Raw genomic sequence first — 21,215 nt, forward strand, 5'->3', positions numbered from 1 at the left:
GATTAAGAAGAAATAGCATGAAGACCTCTTAAAAATTACTCATCTTTTGAATTTTGTTTCATGTTTATAGTTTAGTTTTCTTTTTTTTCATATCAACTGGTTGTTTAGGGGTTAAATACACAAAATTTGGAGGGGAAGGAAGAAAGAGAAAAGCAGGAATTGGTATGATTATTAAATTCTGACTTTTACAATTGGGTGGATGGTGGTGTGATTTAATAAGATAGAGAAAACTGTGGGATGGAAACTGGGATGGGGAGGAAATAATTCCATTTCAGACACCTTAAGTTGCAGCAGTTAGATACAATTCAGTGGCTCTAGAGTCATGCTGCCCAATATAGCAGCCATTCGCCACATGTGGCTATCAATCACTTGTAATGGGCTAGCCTGAACTGAGATATTCTATAAGAGTAAGATACACATCAGATGTAGAAGACCTAGTAAGACAAAAAAATGTAAAATGTATAATTGTGTCAGTTAAAGTCCAACCAGGAGATAAAAAAATCATACAATAATTTTAACAAGGAAAGTCAACATAAAGAATTATTAACTATACCAAGGAATAAGATGTAAGGAAATTATAAAGAATATCCTTAGGCTAGGGGCGCCTCGGTGGCTCAGTTATTAAGCATCTGCCTTCGGCTCAGGGCCTGATCCCAGGGACCTGGGATCGATTCCCGCATCAGGCTCCCCTCTCAGCAGGAAGCCTGCTTCTTCCTCTCCCACTCCCCCTGCTTGTGTTCCCTCTCTTGCTGGCTGTCTCTCTCTCTGTCAAATAAATAAATAAAATCTTAAAAAAAAAAAAAAAAGAATATCCTTCGGCTAAGGGGGAGTTTCCAAGGAAGGACAAACTCGGAAGTTGGCCTCCCCTCCAAGGTTGGGATTCAGATCACTGGGGAGGTGTAGTAGCAGCCCACTGGATGGATGGCAGAGAAGTTCATGGGTGGCACAGGCCAGAGCTGGTCCGGAGTTACCAGGTAAGCAGGAGACACCCCTCTGGGGTACAGTGGGCCAAGTCTGGCATGCAGGGGTACAAGGGGACTCAGCATTGGGAACTATGTCTCCGCAAGGTGATACACAGCCTAGAGGGCAGTGTCTGTGTCAGAAGCACCATGGGAAACACCACCCATGGTGCAGGCTGCCTGAGGCTGGTGGGCAGGTGTGCAGAGGAGTCGAGGCAGCTGCTTGCCAGCAGGGTGGCAGGAGAGGGGATGTGTGGTGTTTGCATTGGGAGTTCTGAGGAGAGGGCTACTGGGTTGGGGCTGGGGCTGTGAACTTGCTGAGGGACTGCACACTGTTGGGATGAGGCTGGGCCACTGGATCCCTGCGTGTCCACCCACACCTGTCTCTGCCGGAAGCCCAGCGGGAGCAAGAAGAAAACCAAAATGCAGCACATCAGAACCAGGAAACCAGTCCCTCTCCTGTAATGTCCCTCTACTGAAAAAAGGTTAGCATTGTGCTTGCTGCAAAGAAGACCGTCTCAAAGCTCCATTATCACAGAGCAGGTAACGTGTGGTGAATTTAGAGCTGAGAGAGAATGCATCAATAACTGGTACATTCATTAATAGTTTTTATATTGATTGATGTTAAAACAGTAATATTTTTGATATATGGGGTTAAATAAGATAAATCATTAAAACAAATTTCACTTTTTAAAAAACTTATTCTTAATGTAACTGGCTGAAAATTTAAAGTTATAAAAATGGCCTGCATTTGTGACTCATGTTATATTTCTCTTGCTGGAATAGATTTTTAAACTAGGTAGATTATGTCCATAGACTGTGAAAGTACTTAGAATGAGAGTATATAGTGGGAAGGGATCCTAGTAGAAAGTTCCAAACCCCTAAAATTTAAAGGTTGGTATGATGGTTAATGTTATGTCTCAATTTGACTGGGCCACAGGATGCTCAGATATTTGGCCAACCATTTTCCTGGGTATTTCTGTGAGGGTGTTTTTTGAATGAAATTAGCATTTAAACCAGTAGACTGAGTAAAGCAGATTGTGCCCCTTAATGTGGGTGGGCCTTACTCAATCAGTTGAAGGTCTGAATAGAATGAAAAGGCTAACCCCCTCCTGAGTAAAGTAGAATTCCTCCTGCCTGACTGCTTTTTAACAGAGACTTCAGCTTTTTCCTGCCCTCAGACTTGAACTGAAACTTTGGCTCTTCCTGTTTCTTGAGCCTGCCAGCCTTCAGACTAGCGCTACACCACTGGCTCTCCTGAGTTTCCAGCTTGCCAACTCATCCTGTGAATCTCAGGACTTGTCAGTTTCCATAACTGTGTGAGCTGCTTCCTTATACAAAATCTCTTTTACATGCACACACACACACACACACACACACAGACGCAGTGTGTGGTTCTATTTTTCTGAAAAAACCTTACTAATACAGTTGGGTATAGAAGAACCCAAGGAACACCAGACAGGATGGGTGGGCAGCAAAAAGGAGCTGTATGTATGTTCAGGGAGGGATTTTCCCTCTAAAAAGAGGAAATTCTAGAACATATTAGTATACTGATGGCAAAGATCAAGAGGAAGAAGGTTTGTAAGGAGAAAACCCACATCTAGTTACAATGATCAAGAGGAAGAATAGGTTATAAAGGATATAATGGTATGTGTTTGGTGGGAGTGGAAGGTTTTGCTAGGTAGGACTAGTGCATCAAATCTTTGGTGGTAAAATGGTGATATCCAGGCAGAGAACTTCTTGGAGTGGGGGGTCTATCAAACCTCGCTTGATGGTGAGATAGGGATTTTGGTATTGCTCTTGAGAGAACAGACTGTTCTTCCCTAGAGGACAGAAGAGGTTAGGTTAAACCTTATAAGTGCTGATGAAAGAATGCCTGTTAAGCACCCCTCATTCTATCTGTCATTTTATTTCAAAGAGTTGACAGCGATAGAGTGAAATTGACTTCTTTCCAAATTAGCTAAATTCCAAGCTGATAACGATTAATTAAATTCTTTGACAGTTAAATTATTTTACCCTGAATTATCTATGCTTTTCAATATTGATCTGATGTCTGTACAGATTTCTTTCCTTTTAAATAATCTTAGCTCTCCTCTTTTCTCTTTCCCGCTTTATCTATTTTTATAATTTGCTCAAATAAGATATGAAACACTATAAAATAGGGTGTGATAAATTCCTGTTAGAAGACTGTATGAGATTAAACAAAAAAACAAAAACGTAGAAGGTAGGATTTTGGCAATGTATGTTCTTGTCTGACAACACAGGACAAAATGTTTGGCTCCAGTTTCTCAAAGTTGTAATCTGGAAAGTGACTTGAGAGGTGATTCATCGAAGCTACCTTTTCAATTTTGGTCAGTATTCCATCTTAGCATGAAACCTGGGTCCCTTGGGCGAGTCCTGCAGCCCCTTTAGGAGATTGTATTATGCAATCCTAACCTCAAGATAACCTTAAGATAACCTTAGGAATGGGAAATTAAAGAAATCGAAACCCCCATATAGTATCAGCTCCATAAAACCAACACTCTCCATATCAAATGATAAGACATTCCTGTGGTTAATAAGTCCCAGCTGTGCAAATCACAGGACTTGAATGAAGGAAATGGGCACAGATTGGAGCACCTTGGACTTAGGACTCTGCAGATTGGGGCTATGTCCCCAGCTGTGTGGCCTGCCTCTCTAGGTAACTGAGGAACCTTGTTCATCTCAGTTTATTGCTCAGGAAAAGTCGGATGATAATAGCCACTTGGGTTCACATTTAGAGTTTCTAAAAAGAATCCTTGAAAAAATGTGCATCTCAGAGGAAGAGTCCGTATATATATGCCCTAATAGAACAGTATTAATTCATACTTTGGTATTTTCTTAATATATTACCATCCTTAATGAAATATTTTTATGGCTTGAGTTATAACTTACAAGCACTGCTCATAACATACTGTGATCACTGAAGAGGAGAGCAGACTTAAGCATGCTTTGTTGCAAAGGAAGCTGGATCTAATTGAATCAAGAGTGAAGTGGAGATTATGACCATGTGTTCGGTCAGGAATCCTGGGTTCTCTGGTCAGTGTTAATCTTCCTCTACTTGTTTACACTTCATGGTTATGAACCTGGAGACACAGGCTCTTTGTTACGGGGAAAACCCACACCTAGTTACAAAAGGTTATTTAGCAAGCTAATGGTTCATTAATTGGAGGAAGTAGAGGGTTTTTGTCACCCCAGATTTTTCTTTAGAAAAAATTAAAACCTACAAAAAAATTGTGAGGGTGGTAGTTTGAAAACCCAAACATCCTTCAGCTGGATTCACCAGTTATTCACTGAGGCATCTGAGAGTTGCAGACATGAAGGGACTTTGGCCCTATTGCTTTGGCATTCGTCTCCTAAAGTATTGCCACTACCATCACCACACCTACGAAAATTAACATCAGTAATTCAATTCAATAATACCACCTACACGTGGTCCGTGTTTACATTTCTTTAACTGTCCCCAAAGCAGGGATTGCATCTTTTTTTTCAACCTAGGATCTAATTGAGGGTCACACATTACGTTTGGTTGTGACATGTATTTTGTCTCTTAATCCCAGGCTGAGTGAATACCCCAACCCCCAATAGCATTTCACCTAGAAGTTTTAGCACATTACTGAGACTTGCCTGAACCAGATATTACACTGGCCTTGCAAGAATGATTGTTTCATAATTCTATCACTTTATCTGTATTTAGTAGCTTACGATCTCTCATCAAGAAGTATTTTCTCTCTTTCTCCTTCTTTTAGTATCACTATGGACTCATGGATATTTTGGGGAGTGGAAGTTACAATCTATTACTATTATTAATCTTTCTAATGGCCAAATTGTCCCAAATTTGGCAGTGGCCTCCTACATGCTGCCTCGTGTGTGTGTCTGTGTGTGTGTGTGTGTGTGTGTGTGTGTGTTTTACATGACTCCGTTAGTATTTTGTGAGTTTATTTTGCTAAATAAAAAAAGGAGTATTTATTAGAGTAATTTTGGTTTCACAACAAAATTGAGAGGAAGGTACAGAGAGTTCCCATATACTCTCTGTCCCCTGTCCCCAACATGCTTAGCCTTCTCCATTATTAGCTTGTTCCACCAGAGGCTATATTTATGATAAATGATGAACCTAAATTGGCACATCCTTATCCCCCAAAGTTCATAGTTTACTTTAGGGTTCACTCTTGGTGTTTTATGTTCTGTGCACTTGGACAAATGTATGGCAACATGTGTTCATCGTTGTAATATCATACAGAGTTTTTTGGGGTTTTTGGTTTATTTTAGAGAAGGAAGGGGTGTGGAGAGGAGCAGAAGGAGAGAGATAGAGAGAAAAAGAGAATCTTAAGCAGACTCCACATCCAGCACAGAGCCTGACGCAGGGCTCCATCTCACAACCCTGAGATCATGACCTGAGCTGAAATCAAGAATCAGATGCTTAATCCACTGAGCCACCCGGACACCCCTCATACAGAGTATTTTTATTGCCCTAAAAATCCTCTGTGTTCTGTCTACTCAGCACCTTCTTCCCCCTCTTCTTGGCAACCACTGATCTTTGTACTGTCTCCATAGTTTTGCCATTTTCAGTATGTCATGTAGCTGGGATCATACAGCATGTAGTGTTTTCAGATTGGCTTCTTTCACTTACCAACGTGACATTTAAGCTGCTTCTTTGTCTTTTCATGGCTTGATAGCTCATTTCTTATTAGTACTACATAATATTCAGTTGTCTGAATGTACCATAGTTTAATTATCCATTCACCTACCGAAGGACATCTTGATTGCTCTCAAGATTCAGCAATTATAAATAAAGCTGCTATAAACATCCATGTGCAGATTTATATGTGGACATAACTTTTCTTTTCTTTTTTTTTTTTAAGATTTTATTTGTTTATTTGACAGAAAGAGAGACAGCCAGCGAGAGAGGGAACACAAGCACGGGGAGTGGGAGAGGAAGAAGCAGGCTTCCCGTGGAGGAGCCTGACTCGGGGCTCGATCCCAGAACTCGGGGATCACTCCCTGAGCCGAAGGCAGATGCTTAAGGACTGAGCCACCCAGGCATCCCGTGGACATAACTTTTCATTTGGGTGAATACTGAGTACTGTGATAGCTGGATCATGTGGTAGAAGTGTGTTTAGTTTTGTAAGAAATTGCCAAACTGTCTTCTAAAGTGGCTGCACCATTTTGCATTCCCATGAAGAATGAATGAAATTCCTGTTGTTCCACAGCCTTGCCGACATTTGGTGTTGTCAGTGTTCTGGATTTTCGAAATTCTCATAGGTATGTAGTGGGATCTTCCCATTGTCTTAATTTCTATTTTCCTGATGACATATGATGTGGAACATCTTTCATGTGCTTATTTGCAATCTGTGTATCTTCTTTGGTAAGATGTCTTTTAAGGTCTTTGGAACATTTTTTTCATCAGGTTATTTTCTTATTGTTGAGTTTCAAGAACTTTTTGTATATTTTAGGTAATAGTACTTTAATATATGTTTGCGTATAAGTATATACATATATGTTATTTTGTCTTTTGTAGTGACAGTGAATATAGATAAAACTTTTATTAGAAGTTTGGCCACTGTTATGCCAGCATAAATGAATCCAATTGTGCCAGAGAATATGGAAGAGAAAGCTTGTGCTTTCTCTTAGGTGTAAGAGGAGCATAAAGTTTATTGTACATATTGCTGTATAAAAATTTTTTTCTATTGTGTTCTAACCTCATTAAGAATTACAGAAGCAGAAGGAGGTGCAGGCTGCATTGTGGGATATTTAGGTCAGGTCTAAAGAAGAATCATTCAAAATGGTCTTTATTTAGTGGTCCCTAAACAATACAGTGGTTACCAAAAGAGGTACCCTCCTGGGACTTGCAATTACCACATTATGTAGCTGCTGTGTGGGTGGCAAGAGAAAGTGAAAGATGATAGTTGAACAGCCACCCTTACATCTTCCATGGAAGGCTCATGACCAATAAGGAGCTCTTTGCATTCGTTTGTCCATAAATAACACCGCATAGTTCAATTTGAAATTTCAAATTGACCCAACTCAAACCCTTCCGCAGTTGGAACAGTAATTACAATCCCGGCAGCTCGCAGAGTTCTCTTTATTTTTCAGTCTGAGCCCAGTACACCCACTACTCCAGGACAGAAATTCAAGGCTCTGCAGTCAGGTCAGCTCAGCTTTCAGCCCTAGGACAGCAAGCCTACCATGCATCCAAGACAAGACGGACTGAACACCATCCTGTCAGCGGGGACGAAAGGGCAGCAGAACTTCTGGACCAAGAATCAATAATCAGGTTGGTTCCCTCACTCCTCAAGCCACAGCCTGTACAGGTGAGAATGAGGAAGGGGACAGGATGAATGGGCAGAGGAGCCAGACTGGTGGAAGCGAAGGGACATCTATCCCTTTTTAGTAGGAACTCTCGGCCCCTATTAGCGTCGCGACCTGGGGTGCGTTACTTAGCTTCTCTTAAGCCTCTGGGGCAATTATACTATCTTCTTCAAAGGAATGTTGAGGATCTAACGCAAAATGTGGGTAAACGTCTTGGTTCAGACACTAGCCCATGGTAAGCCTTTAATGCATAGCAGCTAAATTATATTTGTGGCGATTGCCATTGTCATTATCGTTTTGTGCTTGTAATCACCACCACCACTAGCATCAACGACCAGCAGCCCCACCTCCCAGCCTGGTAGCTTCAGGCCCCAGTGATTCATTTATTCCCAGAATAGCCCTCTAAGCAACACTTTCCTGGGTGACTACTTCTCAGGAGGCCGAAAATCCCCTCCGGAAACCCTTCTCTCTTTCTTTCCCTCCTCCCACCCTTCCCCTCTGCCGCTCTATCAAGCCCACTCTCATTCTCTGGAGTTCACACTCGAGCCCCTGGACCCAGCTCAGCTCCACCGCTCCGGTAGCCCTCACACGTGCGGTCACCTTCCTGCACGCCACTGCCCCCTGGCGGACGAGGCCGTTAGCGCCCTGGCCCCGGGGTTTCAGCGCTCCCTTTCTGCCGGGCGGCGGCGGGCGGACCCTCCCTAGGCTGGCCACCGCCTTCTCCAGCTCGCGCGCCTGCCCCGCTCGCTCCCTCCTCTCGCTGCCGTGCCACATCTTCCTCTGCCTCCGACCCGAGGGACCATGTCGCGGCTCAGCTGGGGATACGGCGAACACAACGGTGAGCGCCTTCTGCAGATCCGAGGGAGGGCTTTGCTCAGGGCGCGGCTGTGGGGGACAGACCACACACTGCTGATCCCGCACTTGGAAGAAACTTTTTGGTTCCTTTTTAAATTGGGCAGCTTTCCCCAGAGCTGAATGCAGGAAGTGGAGGGAAGGCTTAGTCTTGTGTAGACAGGAAAAGCGTCTTTTGGAGGGTGTTGATAGTGGGGGTGAGAGTTGGTGTGCGTTAGCCCTGTGAAGATTCCTCAGACCCCGAAATCATCGTTACATGTCCAGTCACTTTCTTTTGCAAAGCCGAGGACTTTCCCTAGTAACAACTACTAATCAGTCAAAGGCTCGGAGATTAGAAGTCTGATGACATACTTTAATGAATAGAGGACAAGCTCGCTTTCAGTTTTTTAAGTTCATTCACTTAGAGGAAACAAATCATGGAAAACATTTGAAGCTACACCTAAGGAATTTTAATAATTGAATTGCAACCCTGAAGATTTAAGTTGCCTTCTTGGCAATCAAAATACTGCAATTTTCTTAATAGCTGTTACTATAAAATATTGCCATGGCAATTTGGTACTGTTAGCTTTGGGAAGACTTAGGTTCTCTCCAAAAAAATGAAGTTATACTTCGTGCTACTTTTTCACTCTTTCTCCCTCTCCTACACTCATCCTTGCAGAGACAGAGGATTATTCAAATTTTAGCACTTAGGTGAACTTGTATTTATTGATGACAGTGACAGTGATAATAAAATATATACTTTTCTTCTTCTATATACTAAATCTCAAAATAACCATCATTTGAAATAATTGCAAAGTGACACCAGGAAAGCCTGACAGTGAATCACTGTCAAAATTAGATCTGTGAGTAATAATAATAATAATACTTTCCTTGGATTAACATGTATATTATTCAACAGTACCATACAGTCAAACTTTATAGAAAGTTTATTTTCACAAAGAAAGAGAAAAGCTTCATTTCTAATTGTAGCCTATTTGAGGTTATGAATAACTTGCCAGTTTAAAAATGGGAGCAGGTGAAATTTAGAACTTTAATAATAAAAGGTATAATTTAGGTGAAGTTCTTTTTGACTGAAACTATAATTATAATCTCACACTTTTGCTACTTTCCAATTTATGTTTGGGAAAAAAAAACACAAAACAAATTTCTTTTAATTTCCCTCTCTGCTGGAATCATTTTAATTTTTGTTATTTAACAGTTACTGGGTATCAACAGCGCCCTCACTATAGTTTGGAACAAGAAGGGTATTTTCTTTTTTTTTTTTTTCTTTTTAATATTTTATTTTTATTTATTTGAGAGAGAGAGGGAGAGCACAAACGGTGGGGAGGAGCAGAGGGAAACTGAGAAGCAGACTCCCCGCTGAGCGGGGAGCCCCACGCTGAGCGGGGAGCCCCACGCGGGACTCCATCCCAGGACCCTGAGATCATGACCTGAGCCAAAGGCAGACGCTTAACCGACTAAGCCACCCAGGCGCCCCCCAGAAGAAGGGTATTTTCAATCAATGAGTACTGATTACTCTTTAATACATTTATATGTTAGAAAATAGTGGCTCCAATGAAGCTTATCTTCAGAAATTTAAAAAAATCTATCCCTGGAAAACCACTACCAAAGAGTAATTTTGTATGTCTGCTAACAATTATAGGGCCATTTCCTGGTTTTATTTTTTATTTTTATTTCTTTTAAAGATTTTATTTATTTATTTGACAGAGAGAGAGACAGCCAGTGAGAGAGGGAACACAAGCAGGGGGAGTGGGAGAGGAAGAAGCAGGCTTCCTGCTGAGCGGGGAGCCTGATGCGGGGCTCGATCCCAGGACCCTGGGATCATGACCTGAGCCGAAGGCAGATGCTTAACAACTGAGCCACCCAGGTGCCCCCATTTCCTGCTTTTAGATGCAATAGCCTTTTGAGGACTGTGCCTATAAGTAGATCAACTGGCAAAATCCTACTGGAAATATGTTGAATCCTGACTGGGCAAGTTTGGTTGCTTGTTTTGTTTTGACTGACAAAAGCAGTGAATGAGCAGATAAAAGGAAACTTAAACTGGGTATAGTAGCAATGATAAAATGGAACACCAAGACTTGAGGCATTGGAAAATGCCTTCACCAAAAACTTACAAGTTCTTCCACTAACCTGATAGTTTTATTGATTCAGTGTAGGGAATGTGACAATTACTGAAAACTACATGTCTCTATAGATATTCAAAAGTTCTTGAATCAATGGAAGAATCACTATATATCTCTAAGAACTATGTTTAAATGGATGTTTATGTTTTATGTTAGTGGATGTTTTGAAAACATTTTTAAAAAGGGGCCTCTTTAAGAGGCAGGGAAATGAACCCACTATAGTGGTTAATAAATAATATTGAGTAATTTATGCAAGTGGGATTATTTTTATTTTATTTTGGGTAGCCTCTGCTTTTAAAAATTATTCTTGTTATAAAGACTGGAAATAGGAGAGTAAAGGAGTTAGGAAGAGAAAGAAAAAGGTAAACAACATTTTGTGATATATGCCTCACATATTCAAAATCTAATTCTCATCAGGTTAAGTCATACTTGCTGCCAATGAGGTAGAAAATTTTTTCACTTAAAGCAAGGACTCGATTGTGCAGAGAAAGAGTACTAGAAAGGTAAATTGGAGTACTTAATAAATCAGGAAATGTAATGGCTTTTTTGTAATAAGTTGTAGGCAAGGACTTTTGATGTTCAAGTTGCTTTGAAGTCCAAAGTGTTGGATTCACAAGAGAAGAGCTTTTAAGTTATGTGTATGGCTATATATTCATGCTCTGATTTTTTGTACCTGAAGCATATGTGAAGGAAAGAGCTTAAGGTTTCTCCTTTGCACAGTTGAAGAGTAATAAGGAGCATTAGATTTAGAGATTGAAGCTGTTGTTAATTGTGATATATTTGCATTTCTTGAAATTTCATTCTAAATCTTATCTTTAAAAATATTTGTTGTTGTCAGTAACAAATGTTTGTCATGCTATGTCATTTTAATAAGTTCTTGAATATTAGAGAAATCAAGTTAGTGATATAGGGAAAAGCTTAGTCAGTAGCCCTGTGCTGTACCCCCTGGTGGTAGCTGTGTAAATTGCAGGCATAGTAGACATAATAAGAACCTTTAACCTATAAAGTGACTACTCACATCTGTAGAATAAGATAGAGGTTACTTGAAGCTGCAGTCTTGCTCTTGATTCTGGGAAGCAGAACTTGAATCAAGTCTTCCAGAGAAATGAAGAATATAGACATAGAATAAAGCTGGTATTTCCCGCTTATTGGTTCATATCAATTTACCAAACGTGTGTCCAACTTGAGAACTAGATGCAATTTTGACTTTTTGAATAGAGAATCAGGATGACAGTTGTCCCTTGTGTTGGAATTCAAATGTAACACTGGCAAAATAACTGCAGAAGGACCTTCTGAAATGTAGAAAGAAAGAAAGAAATTGTTACCTGACTCCACTAAAGATAATCAACAATATTACATTTCCTGACATGGTGCAGCCATTTTATTTGGATTATGCTGTGTGAAAAATTTATGTATTTCCTTAGTATGCCTGTTACACATCAGAGGTAACCGAGTGAGGCCTGGGTGACCCCTGGAGACACGAGTGAGTGATAGAAGAAAGAAATAGGGATAACATTTTTAAGAACTGCACACTTTTATCTCTACATAGTTTTCCCAGTTCCATTAATTCTTTCATCCCATGAACTCCTGTTGACTGCTGAAGCTACCACAGATATCGTTCTTGGAGCTGAAACTAAATCTCATTGTTTTCAATGATGAATTGTGCTGTTGTTTGTAGTATGCTAGAAAGGTACCTTTGGAAAGTACTTTTTTTTTTCCTCCAAAGATTTATTTATTTTAGAGAGAGAGAGTGAGAGAGAGCAGATGTGTCCGGGGGGGGGGGGGTTGTGGGAGAGGGGCAGAGGGAGAGAATCTCAAGCAGACTCCCCGCTGAGCAGGGAGATTGAAGCCCCCAACATGGGGCTCAGTCTCATGAGCCATGAGATCATGACCTGAGCCAAAACCAAAAGTGGGATGCTTAACCAACTGAGCCATCCAGGCGCCCCTGGAAAGTACTTTTTAAAGCTGACATGTTTTTTGTCTGTGAGGGTTAGTTGAATGTTGCAAATGAATTAAGGCAAATCAGGAGGTTTTCATACCAATAATAAAAGCAACCAGTCTTGTAAAAAAAAAAAAAATTAGATGTGAAGATCCTGAGGATGAAGATCTTATTTGTTTTTCCTTCAACTCATGCACAGTGTATTTGTTTGGTAAAAGAAATAACTTATTTAGTCCTTTTCTTTTGGTCCTATGTATTTAAGGTCCTATTCATTGGAATAAATTTTTCCCTATTGCTGATGGGGATCAGCAATCTCCGATTGAGATTAAAACCAAAGAAGTGAAATATGACTCTTCCCTGCGGCCTCTTAGTATCAAGTATGATGCAAACTCAGCCAAAATCATCAGTAATAGTGGCCATTCCTTCAGCGTTGACTTTGATGACACAGAGGACAAATCAGGTTGGTTCTTTTTTTTTTTTTTTTTTTTGGGTGGGGGGTGGGGGTCTTGGGTGATTGGACTGTGATTTCTTATCTTTCATATTTAAAATATCTATGCATTGTGTGTTCCTTACCAATACTTTGCTAGGACTTGTAATAAAAGTTTTGTTTGACTATTTCATGGGATAATGTCTTTCACACTGTGAATAAGTCATGGACCAACCAAATAAAACTTTAGTTTATTTGTTAATTGGATAACTAAATGAAGTAGAAAAAGAGAATTTCCTTAAAACGAACATTTAATCCTTCTTTAAACATATCTACTACCCAAGGAATGGATGATATCTACTTTAAAGTTAAGATGAGAGAGAAGATTAGAGAGAATTGAATTTTGGAATACTTCTTAAGGCTTCTGACAAATTATTTTTATTTTTAGTCTAATATTAGGATGATGCTGTATTTGCTCTATTAATGAAAAATGTAATTAAGTTATAAAAAGAAGGTTTTTCACTTATTAAGCTCAGATTTAGGTTAGTAATAATATACTGTATTTATGTGATGCTATGTTGTTAGCAAAAATTATAAGCCCACAAAATTTCTCATATTTGTCAAATTCATAAAAGATGTATTTCCATCAGAGCATTGAGGAAAAATGCACAAAGAAAGATTAACATATGGTATTTTTAACTTATTGGGGGAGGGGGACCTTGCTTTTTATATACTATATTTGATTGTCTTTTCTTCAAGCTCTCAGTTTTATGAATCTGTATTAATAGATACCGTTGATGGGTACATTGTAAATAGTCCAAGGCTTCTGAGTATAAAGTTTATACCACCCATAATTGTAGTTTGGTACTGTTTATATCTCAAACATAAAAAACTTGAGACTACCCACTCTTAGTTTTAGAATAAGAAGTGATTAAATGTACTTCACCTAAAACTTAAAGTTTTTTAAAGATTTATTTATTTGAGAGAGAGAGAGAGAGAGAACACATGAGTGGGGGGTAGAGGCAGAGGGAGAAGGAGAGAATCTCAAGCAGACTCCCCACTGAGCGTGGAGCTTCATCTCAGGACCCTGAGATCATGACCTCAGCTAAAACCAAGAGTCAGACACTTAACCGACTGAGCCACCCAGACCCCCCAAAACTTTTTAATTTATAAATGTAGGCAGCCTGAGGCATGAAACATTCCTGCTCTGATTTGCTTGATGATAATCTAGGTTTCTCTCTCCCTCTCTCTTTTTCCTTCCTCTCCATCCTTCTCTTTTCCTCTCTCTCCCTGTCTCTTTCCCCCTTCCTCTCATTTTCCCTCTACTTTGGATTAATCAGGGGAATCAGTCTGTTTGTGTTTCCAGATTTTGACACTGGGTCTGTGATTGGTAGTGCGTGTCCTCTCCCCTATGTGAAGGTCTTGTTCCTATCTAGATCACAGTGAAATTAACAGGGTTAATTGGAAATATCTGTAAAGTACTTTCTACCCCTCTGAGACAGAAACTACATAAATATGGGTCACGATGCTCATTCTTTTTTCTCAAGATAAATAAAAAAAGAATGTTTCCTGGTGATTCTGGATATTAAATCAGTGGAAAAGTAGAAAACACTAGAGTTAAAATAAGTTATTGGCTTTTCTTTTTCTTTGGTAAACTATAAAAAATAAAAAGATACTTTCTGTAGCAAACCACTTTGATTTGAAGAAAACAGTTTCCATTTTGTAAAGAAGCCATTCTTTTTTTTTTTTTAAGATTTTATTTATTTACTTGACACAGAGAGATAGCCAGTGAGAGAGGGAACACAGGCAGGGGGAGTGGAAGAGGAAAAAGCAGGCTCCCAGCAGAGCAGGGAGCCCGATGTGGGGCTCAATCCCAGGACCCTGGGATCATGCCCTGAGCTGAAGGCAGACACTTAACGACTGAGCCACCAAGGCACCCCTAAAGAAACCATTCTTGACCAAAATTAACTCTGAATCCCACCAATCAAGAAACCACAGGCGTGAAACCTTCCTCATGGTCCTTGTAGGGCTTCTTTGTCTGGGAAGTTGCATTCGATGTGGTTAACCTCTGGTGAGCTACCCATTAGAATTTTAATAGTCCTTTAAAATGGGGGCAGGGGCGCCTGTGTGGCTCAGTCAGTTAAGTGAGCACCCCTTGCTCAGTGGGGAGTCTTCTTCTCCCTCTGCCTCTGCCTGCCACTCTACCTGCTTGTGCTCCCCCCATCTCTCTGTCAAATAAATAAATAAAATCTTTTTAAAAAATAAAAAGAAAGGGGACAGGAGAATATGAAATTTGGGGGGAAGAATTCCTGTTGGCCATAGTAGAGGGGAAATAATAATCTGATAAGGAAAGACAAGGGCATTTTCACCCTAGTTACTGGTCTTTCTGCACTCAGACAGGATCTCACCTCTCGGAATCTCACCTGACTGGCCCCACAACTCCTCCTAAGGCACCCCAGGCTTGTCCTATCACAGAACTTCCCACACGGCACTGTAACTGTCAGTTAGTTCTCTTCCCACTCAGCTGAGCACTGCCTGTGGGCAACAGCTATGGTGCCTTGCACACAATAGGAGCTCAATAAACGTGTGTTGAAGTTGAAAACATTTTTTTTTGGCATGATGCTTCCTGGAGAACCTAGAAAATTGATATGGCATTATGATACAGGACGCATTAGTCTACATAGGTGAAGTCCCAGTAAAATTACAAACCACCAGAAATCAATTAATATTTACCATTTGACACCTAAGTAGTTTAAGCATTAGTGCATTATTCATTGTTTGTATGCTGGTGGGAGAGACAGTAAATACATGCATAGACAAGTGTGTTAATTTTTAAATTTTTTGTTTTTCTGATTTTGTTGCAAGCCCTGCTTATCATTTAAGGCCACTGATGACAGTGTAGTTTCAGAAAGTGAGTAAGATTAGCAAATTTCTAACAAAGTCAAATTCAACGGAGTAACATATACATTTCTAGTTTCACAATATTATTGGTCTTTGCAGCATGTAACAAATAACACGGATAGTTACTTTTACTAAGATATTAACAATTTCCCAAAGTTTTATGGCATTTAACTCTGGTTGCTTAATCTCTGTAGACCTCTTTTATGAGTGTTTTATTTGGAATATATTTAAGAAAAATTCTGAATGAAAGGATAAGTGGACTATTCATGTATCCCAGGTGTGATTTTGGAGAAATGATTATTCACTTTCAGATATAAGATGGAGACAATAATATTTATTTACTCATCTCAATTGCAGAGGAAGATGAATGATTTGACACTTGAAACCACTAAGTCATTCTTCTTAAAAATAACTTTTGTTGCCATTATTCATTTTATACTACAGTTGCATTTTTTATTATAAACTATCTCAAAGTCAGTGATAAATTAACCTTAGTATTTTGACTCACTTTTCCCCACCCTGTGTTTCTTCAAAAGAGCTCTGCTCCAAGAGAATGTTTTCTTCACAAGTAGACGTTTGCTGCTCATGGTCCCAGTTTGGGTATTTTAGTTGAAACACTCAGATGTGGAGTCCAAATATGTAGAGTGTAAGCCACTCTTTGTTGCTTAACTAGCAGAGCTATGCTAATCTGGCTTTAAACCCTGGATTCCGAGCAGGCTTTCCAGAGATCAACCCTTATTCTTGGATGTTTCCCTAAGCATGTGTGTTTTTGGTGTCACTTTCTTTCTCTTGAGCCAGCTTGTTTGCATCTTCTCCTGAAGTTAATTCCACATTGATTACCCAAGCTTTCTAATCTGCTTTTTATCTGTGAGGGCATGACTTGATGTTTGAGCTCAGGTCTTATGCTACAGTAAGAAAAAAAAAAAGGATAATAGAATTGTTGATTTCTTTGGCTAAAATGAACGACTCTGGCAAAATAGTTGTTGGTGAGGATGCAGAGAAAGGGGAGCCCTCTTGCACTGTTGGTGGGAATGCAAACTGGTGCAGCCTCTCTGGACAACAGTATGGAGGGTCCTCAAAAAGTTAAAAATAAAACTGCCCTATGATACAGCAATTGCACTACTAGGTATTTATGCAAAGGATATGAAAATGCTGATTTGAAGGGACACTTGCACCCTGATGTTTATGGCAGCATTATCAACAATAGCCACATTATGGAAAGGACCCAGATGTCCATCAACAGATGAATGAATAAAGAAGAGGTGGTATGTATACAATGGAATATTACTCGGCCATCAAAAAGAATGAAATTGTGCCATTTGCAACAGTGTGGTTGAAACTAGAATGTATTAGGCTAAGTGAAATAAGTCAGAGAAAGAAATACCATATGATGTCACTGATATGTGGAATTTAAGAAAAAAAAAAACAGGTGGGGGCACCTGGGTGGCTCAGTCGTTAAGCATCTGCCTTCAGCTCAGGGCCTGATCCCAGAGTCCTGGGATTGAGCCACATATCGGGCTCCCTGCTCCGATGGGAGCCTGCTTTTTCCTCTCCCACTCCCCCTGCCTGTGTTCCCTCTCTCACTGGCTGTCTATCTCTGTGTGAAATAAATAAATAAAATCTTTAAAAAAAAAAAAAAACAGAAAAAAAAAACAGATGAACACAGGGGAAGGGAAGGAAAAGTAAGATAAAAATAGAGAGGGAAGCAAATCATAAAAGACTTTTAACTAACTATAGAGAAAAAACTGAGAGTTGCTGGAGAGAGGAAGGGTGGGGGGATGGGCTAAATGGAGGATGGGCATCAAGGGGGACACTTGAAGTAATGAACACTGGGTGTTATATGTAAGTGGTGAATCACTAAATTCCACTCCTGAAACCAGGACTACACTATATGTTAACTAACTTGAATTGAAATTAAAAAAAAAACAACAACTGTTGATTTCTTTTCATTTGGAATGTCATTGCATCCATGCTGTATGGAGTCACTTAGAGGCATGTGCCTTTTAAATGAATTTATTTGTGACTCATCTTTGAAACTTCTTGTTTAAAGACAGATCAAATGTTTTATTCATTCATTCATCAAATATTTATCATGCATCTGCTCTGTGATAGTTACCGTGTTTAGGTGATGGGTACAGCAGGGACCTAATCAGAGTCTCTGCACTCATGAACACTGTTCAGTGGGAGACTCAAAACACTAAAACTACTCTGTTTATACCAGTGTAACGAAAGAGCAAGCCCTAGGGTCTGATGTAAATGTTTCCTCTCTCTTATTTTTCAGAGGACTTTGGAAATAGCCATTTTTTTTTTATTGTAAAGAAATCTGGATCCAAATGAATCTGAAGAAACCTCCAACCATTCAACCTCCCCCCCAAAATTTTATTGCATATGCTCAGTTTTTTCCCTTGGTAGTTTTGATAATTGTAGAAGTTAAGGAGCATCCAGTCCAATCTCCTAAATTAAAAATAGACAGACAAATGAACACAAATATAGACAAGAAACCTGACGCCCACAGAGGCTTAAGTGAGTTTTGGAAGATCACATAATTCAGTAGCTGAGCTGGGACTATTCCCAGGTTTTCTGATTCCAACCACACTAACTCTTAATCATTGATGTTCAGCTTCAGCTGAGTCAAACTGAGTAAGGAAGAAATGAGTTCAGATGTACTGGTTAATATGGCAGTCTGGATCATTTCTCTCCCACAGTATAGCTCAACGAGGAGTGTGCTTTAGGCAAATGTATTTTCCCTTTTCTCCCTTGCTGTGTGTAGAAAACTGCATGTGATATACACCTTAACATCTTTGGTTCTGTAGGCTCCCTGTGGAACATGGGACTTGAACTCACGACCCTGAGATCAAGAGTCACATGCTCTACTAACTGAGCCAGCCAGGCACCCCATAACATCTTTTGCTTCTTATATAAGACGGATCATTCATGACAAATTTTGAGATAGCTCTATCTCTGTATCTCTCTTTACCTATCTGAAATCTCTGAAGAGGAGAGGGTCATTTAAATCAAACTGTTATTAAGTCTGCACCTCACAATCTAACACTTCTGTTGGGTGTTGATGGGAGATTAGTAATGCATATGGTGTATGGAACACCCAGTGCTTTCTTATCCCCCCACATCCTTTAAACATGCCCAATAAAAAATAATTAGGAGAGATAGTTTAGAGCTATGTTTTCTATTAAGAAGCTTTTCTATATACTTAAGATATGATTCTGTTTCCAAAAAAGAGTTAATTTTGTCTGTATTCCAGGTTTCCCTGGAAGGATAGAATTCAAGTACAGAAGATATGCTTACTTGGCCAATTTTAGTAGTCATCCTAACAACAATAAAATACTAATAATAGCTAACATGTCCAGCATGCCAATTGTGTGCCAGGCAGTGATAAGTTCTTTGTATTCAACTTTTCTTCTATTTTCAAAGCAGCATTAGGAGGAGGGAGCATTACCGTCTTAAGGTGACAGACATGAAGGCTAAAGCTTTGAAGTTAGAGTTGATGCAAGATCACACAGTAAGAGCGTGAGCCTGGGTTTTCTCAATGCCGGAGCCTGTTCTCAACCATCGTGCTAGGCTGCTCCACCAAGTTCAAGGTGGCCCTCTTTACATACCACATCCTTATTCAGAGAGGCTGACATCCTCCAGTAAACAGACCAGTTCTTTACTTTTAGGAATTCCTAATTTCTTCTACTTTCTAAATTCTGTGTCTGTTGTGATTTCCCAGATGTCCCATAAAAATCTGTACTGTGGACTCTCCAACCTTTTAACGTTTCATTCCTCATAAACCTAAAAATTGTATGCCTGTCTGCAAACTGAATGACACATTTGTAAAAAATTCCTTGGAGGACATGGGCATGTTGAATAATTCAGGGAGATGATGTGGATTGTAGCAGCATGTGTAAATATTTTTTTCTTGCTAACAATTTAAAATGTGTTGGTGTTTAGTTCTGCGTGGGGGTCCTCTCACTGGTAGCTACCGCTTGCGACAGTTTCACCTTCACTGGGGGTCTGCTGATGATCATGGCTCTGAACACGTGGTGGATGGAGTGAGATATGCTGCAGAGGTAAGCCATCGGACATGTATTCGTGAGTCAGTGCTTTCCTAGGTGCTGGGATTTAAGGAACACAGAGCCAACTCTCTTCACTCCAAACTGATCTTGAGCCAGTTAGGAATCAGTGTCTGAGACTGCTTTGTTCCATCAATAGGAGAGTTTATCAGTAGGAGAGCTATAAATGTGGTCCTTCTGAGCCTTACACCAACTCTGAGAGCTTAGGGTTATTGTGCTCCTTCTAGAAATGAGTAAACGGCAGGTTTGGAGAGATCAAGTAGCTTATCCAATTAGGAAGCGGTTGAGATGGATTTAAACTCATGTCTGTCTGACACCAAATTACAAACTCTTTCTAGAATATCTGTTGTGTTTCCTGAAAGTCCAGGAAGAAAGCAGAGAAAGAGACATTTGATTTGGACCCAATTATGTACATATTTGGTCCAGACACAGGTGAATACTAATATCATATTTTGTAGAAGTGATAGTAAATGGCAAAGTTCCTCATAGGGAAAAGAAATGAAGACAAACTCTCCTAAACTCTACATTACCTCTATATTTACAGGTCTGAAAGGGAATTTCTATTAATTATTGAAGTCATAACACATTACATCACTCACTGACTTTTTTTGTAATTGGGAAGTTAGTCCTTTATAATTATATTCATTAATAATACTCTACTTTTTCTAATCCTCTGTTAAATGACAAAGCATAATATACTTCAGGTTTTAATACTGTTAAATACTGCTAACACCCAACTTTTCCATGAGATGAAAGTGAATTATTGTATGACTCAACCAAAACTTTTTAAGTGACAGTAATTTGGCTTGTGAGTTGTCTAGGTGAAACAGAGCATTTCCAGTCAAGTAAAGTTTTCCTTCATTTTCTCATGATTACTGAGCTGTGGAGTTCAGACACTCCTTTATAGTTCTGCTTTTCAGAGAAATCCGGCCAAGAGAACTTCCCAGTTTTGCTCTTCCATTAACACGTACAACTATTCCTTGAGCCTATCAACCAAAACATCCATTTGTCTACTTAAAACACTTTTGTTTGAAGCCAAGCGCTTGGGGTAAGGGACCTGCTCTGTTTTCAGGGTGGGGAATAAAATATATATCCAAAGTGTTCCATGGCACTGGACAAAAGATGCCAACACGTAGAAAGTGAGACTCCTGAGTCTGTATGGTGCCTCAGTTTATATCATCTGCTGAATAGTTTTCATGTTGCTTTCTGAAGTTTTGTGTCCTGAATTTAACACATTGTTCTAAATCTGGAAGGTTTTGTGGGGATTGAGCTGCCTTTGGATTCCTGCTTTGTAATTTTCCTAAGCAACTAAGAAAAATTAGTCACATTGCTTTATGATGATACTTTCTAGTGTCATAAACTTGAAAGTATACTTTCAGAGAGGTTTTATCTGAGCTGGCAGGTTGTTTCTTGAAAAGGGCACTCCTATCCTGAAATTTTTCAGAGGCTCAGGGTCCTGACCTGCAGAGCGAGAGACATCTTCGTAGACTTTCCTTCTTGAAGTAGATAAAGCTTTGGCTGGAGTTTCATAGATTCTTTAATATGTGTTCAAGGCTCTTTCTTACTTTATTTGTTTATTTGTTCATGAATTCATTCACTCTTTAAGAATTCATTGTG

At 39.7% G+C, this 21,215-nt stretch overlaps 1 protein-coding gene across 5 annotated transcripts in view; it reads left to right on the forward strand.

Moving 5' to 3' along the window:
* The first annotated feature begins 7,947 nt into the window (after positions 1-7,947).
* LOC113252988 (carbonic anhydrase 13) overlaps positions 7,948-21,215 on the forward strand; it is a 29,780-nt gene continuing 16,512 nt past the window's right edge. For 3 of the 5 annotated variants that reach the window (XM_044382719.3, XM_057307997.1, XM_057307996.1), the window contains exons 1-3: positions 7,973-8,124; positions 12,463-12,660; positions 19,477-19,595. In XM_044382719.3, coding sequence (XP_044238654.1) covers positions 8,088-8,124; positions 12,463-12,660; positions 19,477-19,595 — 354 coding nt within the window. In that variant the 5' untranslated portion in view covers positions 7,973-8,087. Of the gene's footprint in view, positions 8,125-12,462; positions 12,661-19,476; positions 19,596-21,215 lie in introns of those variants that run through there. The other 2 variants (XM_026495812.4, XM_044382720.3) reach the window with 2 other exon arrangements.

Source organism: Ursus arctos, unplaced genomic scaffold, assembly GCF_023065955.2.
Source record: "Ursus arctos isolate Adak ecotype North America unplaced genomic scaffold, UrsArc2.0 scaffold_6, whole genome shotgun sequence".
NCBI lineage: Eukaryota > Metazoa > Chordata > Mammalia > Carnivora > Ursidae > Ursus > Ursus arctos.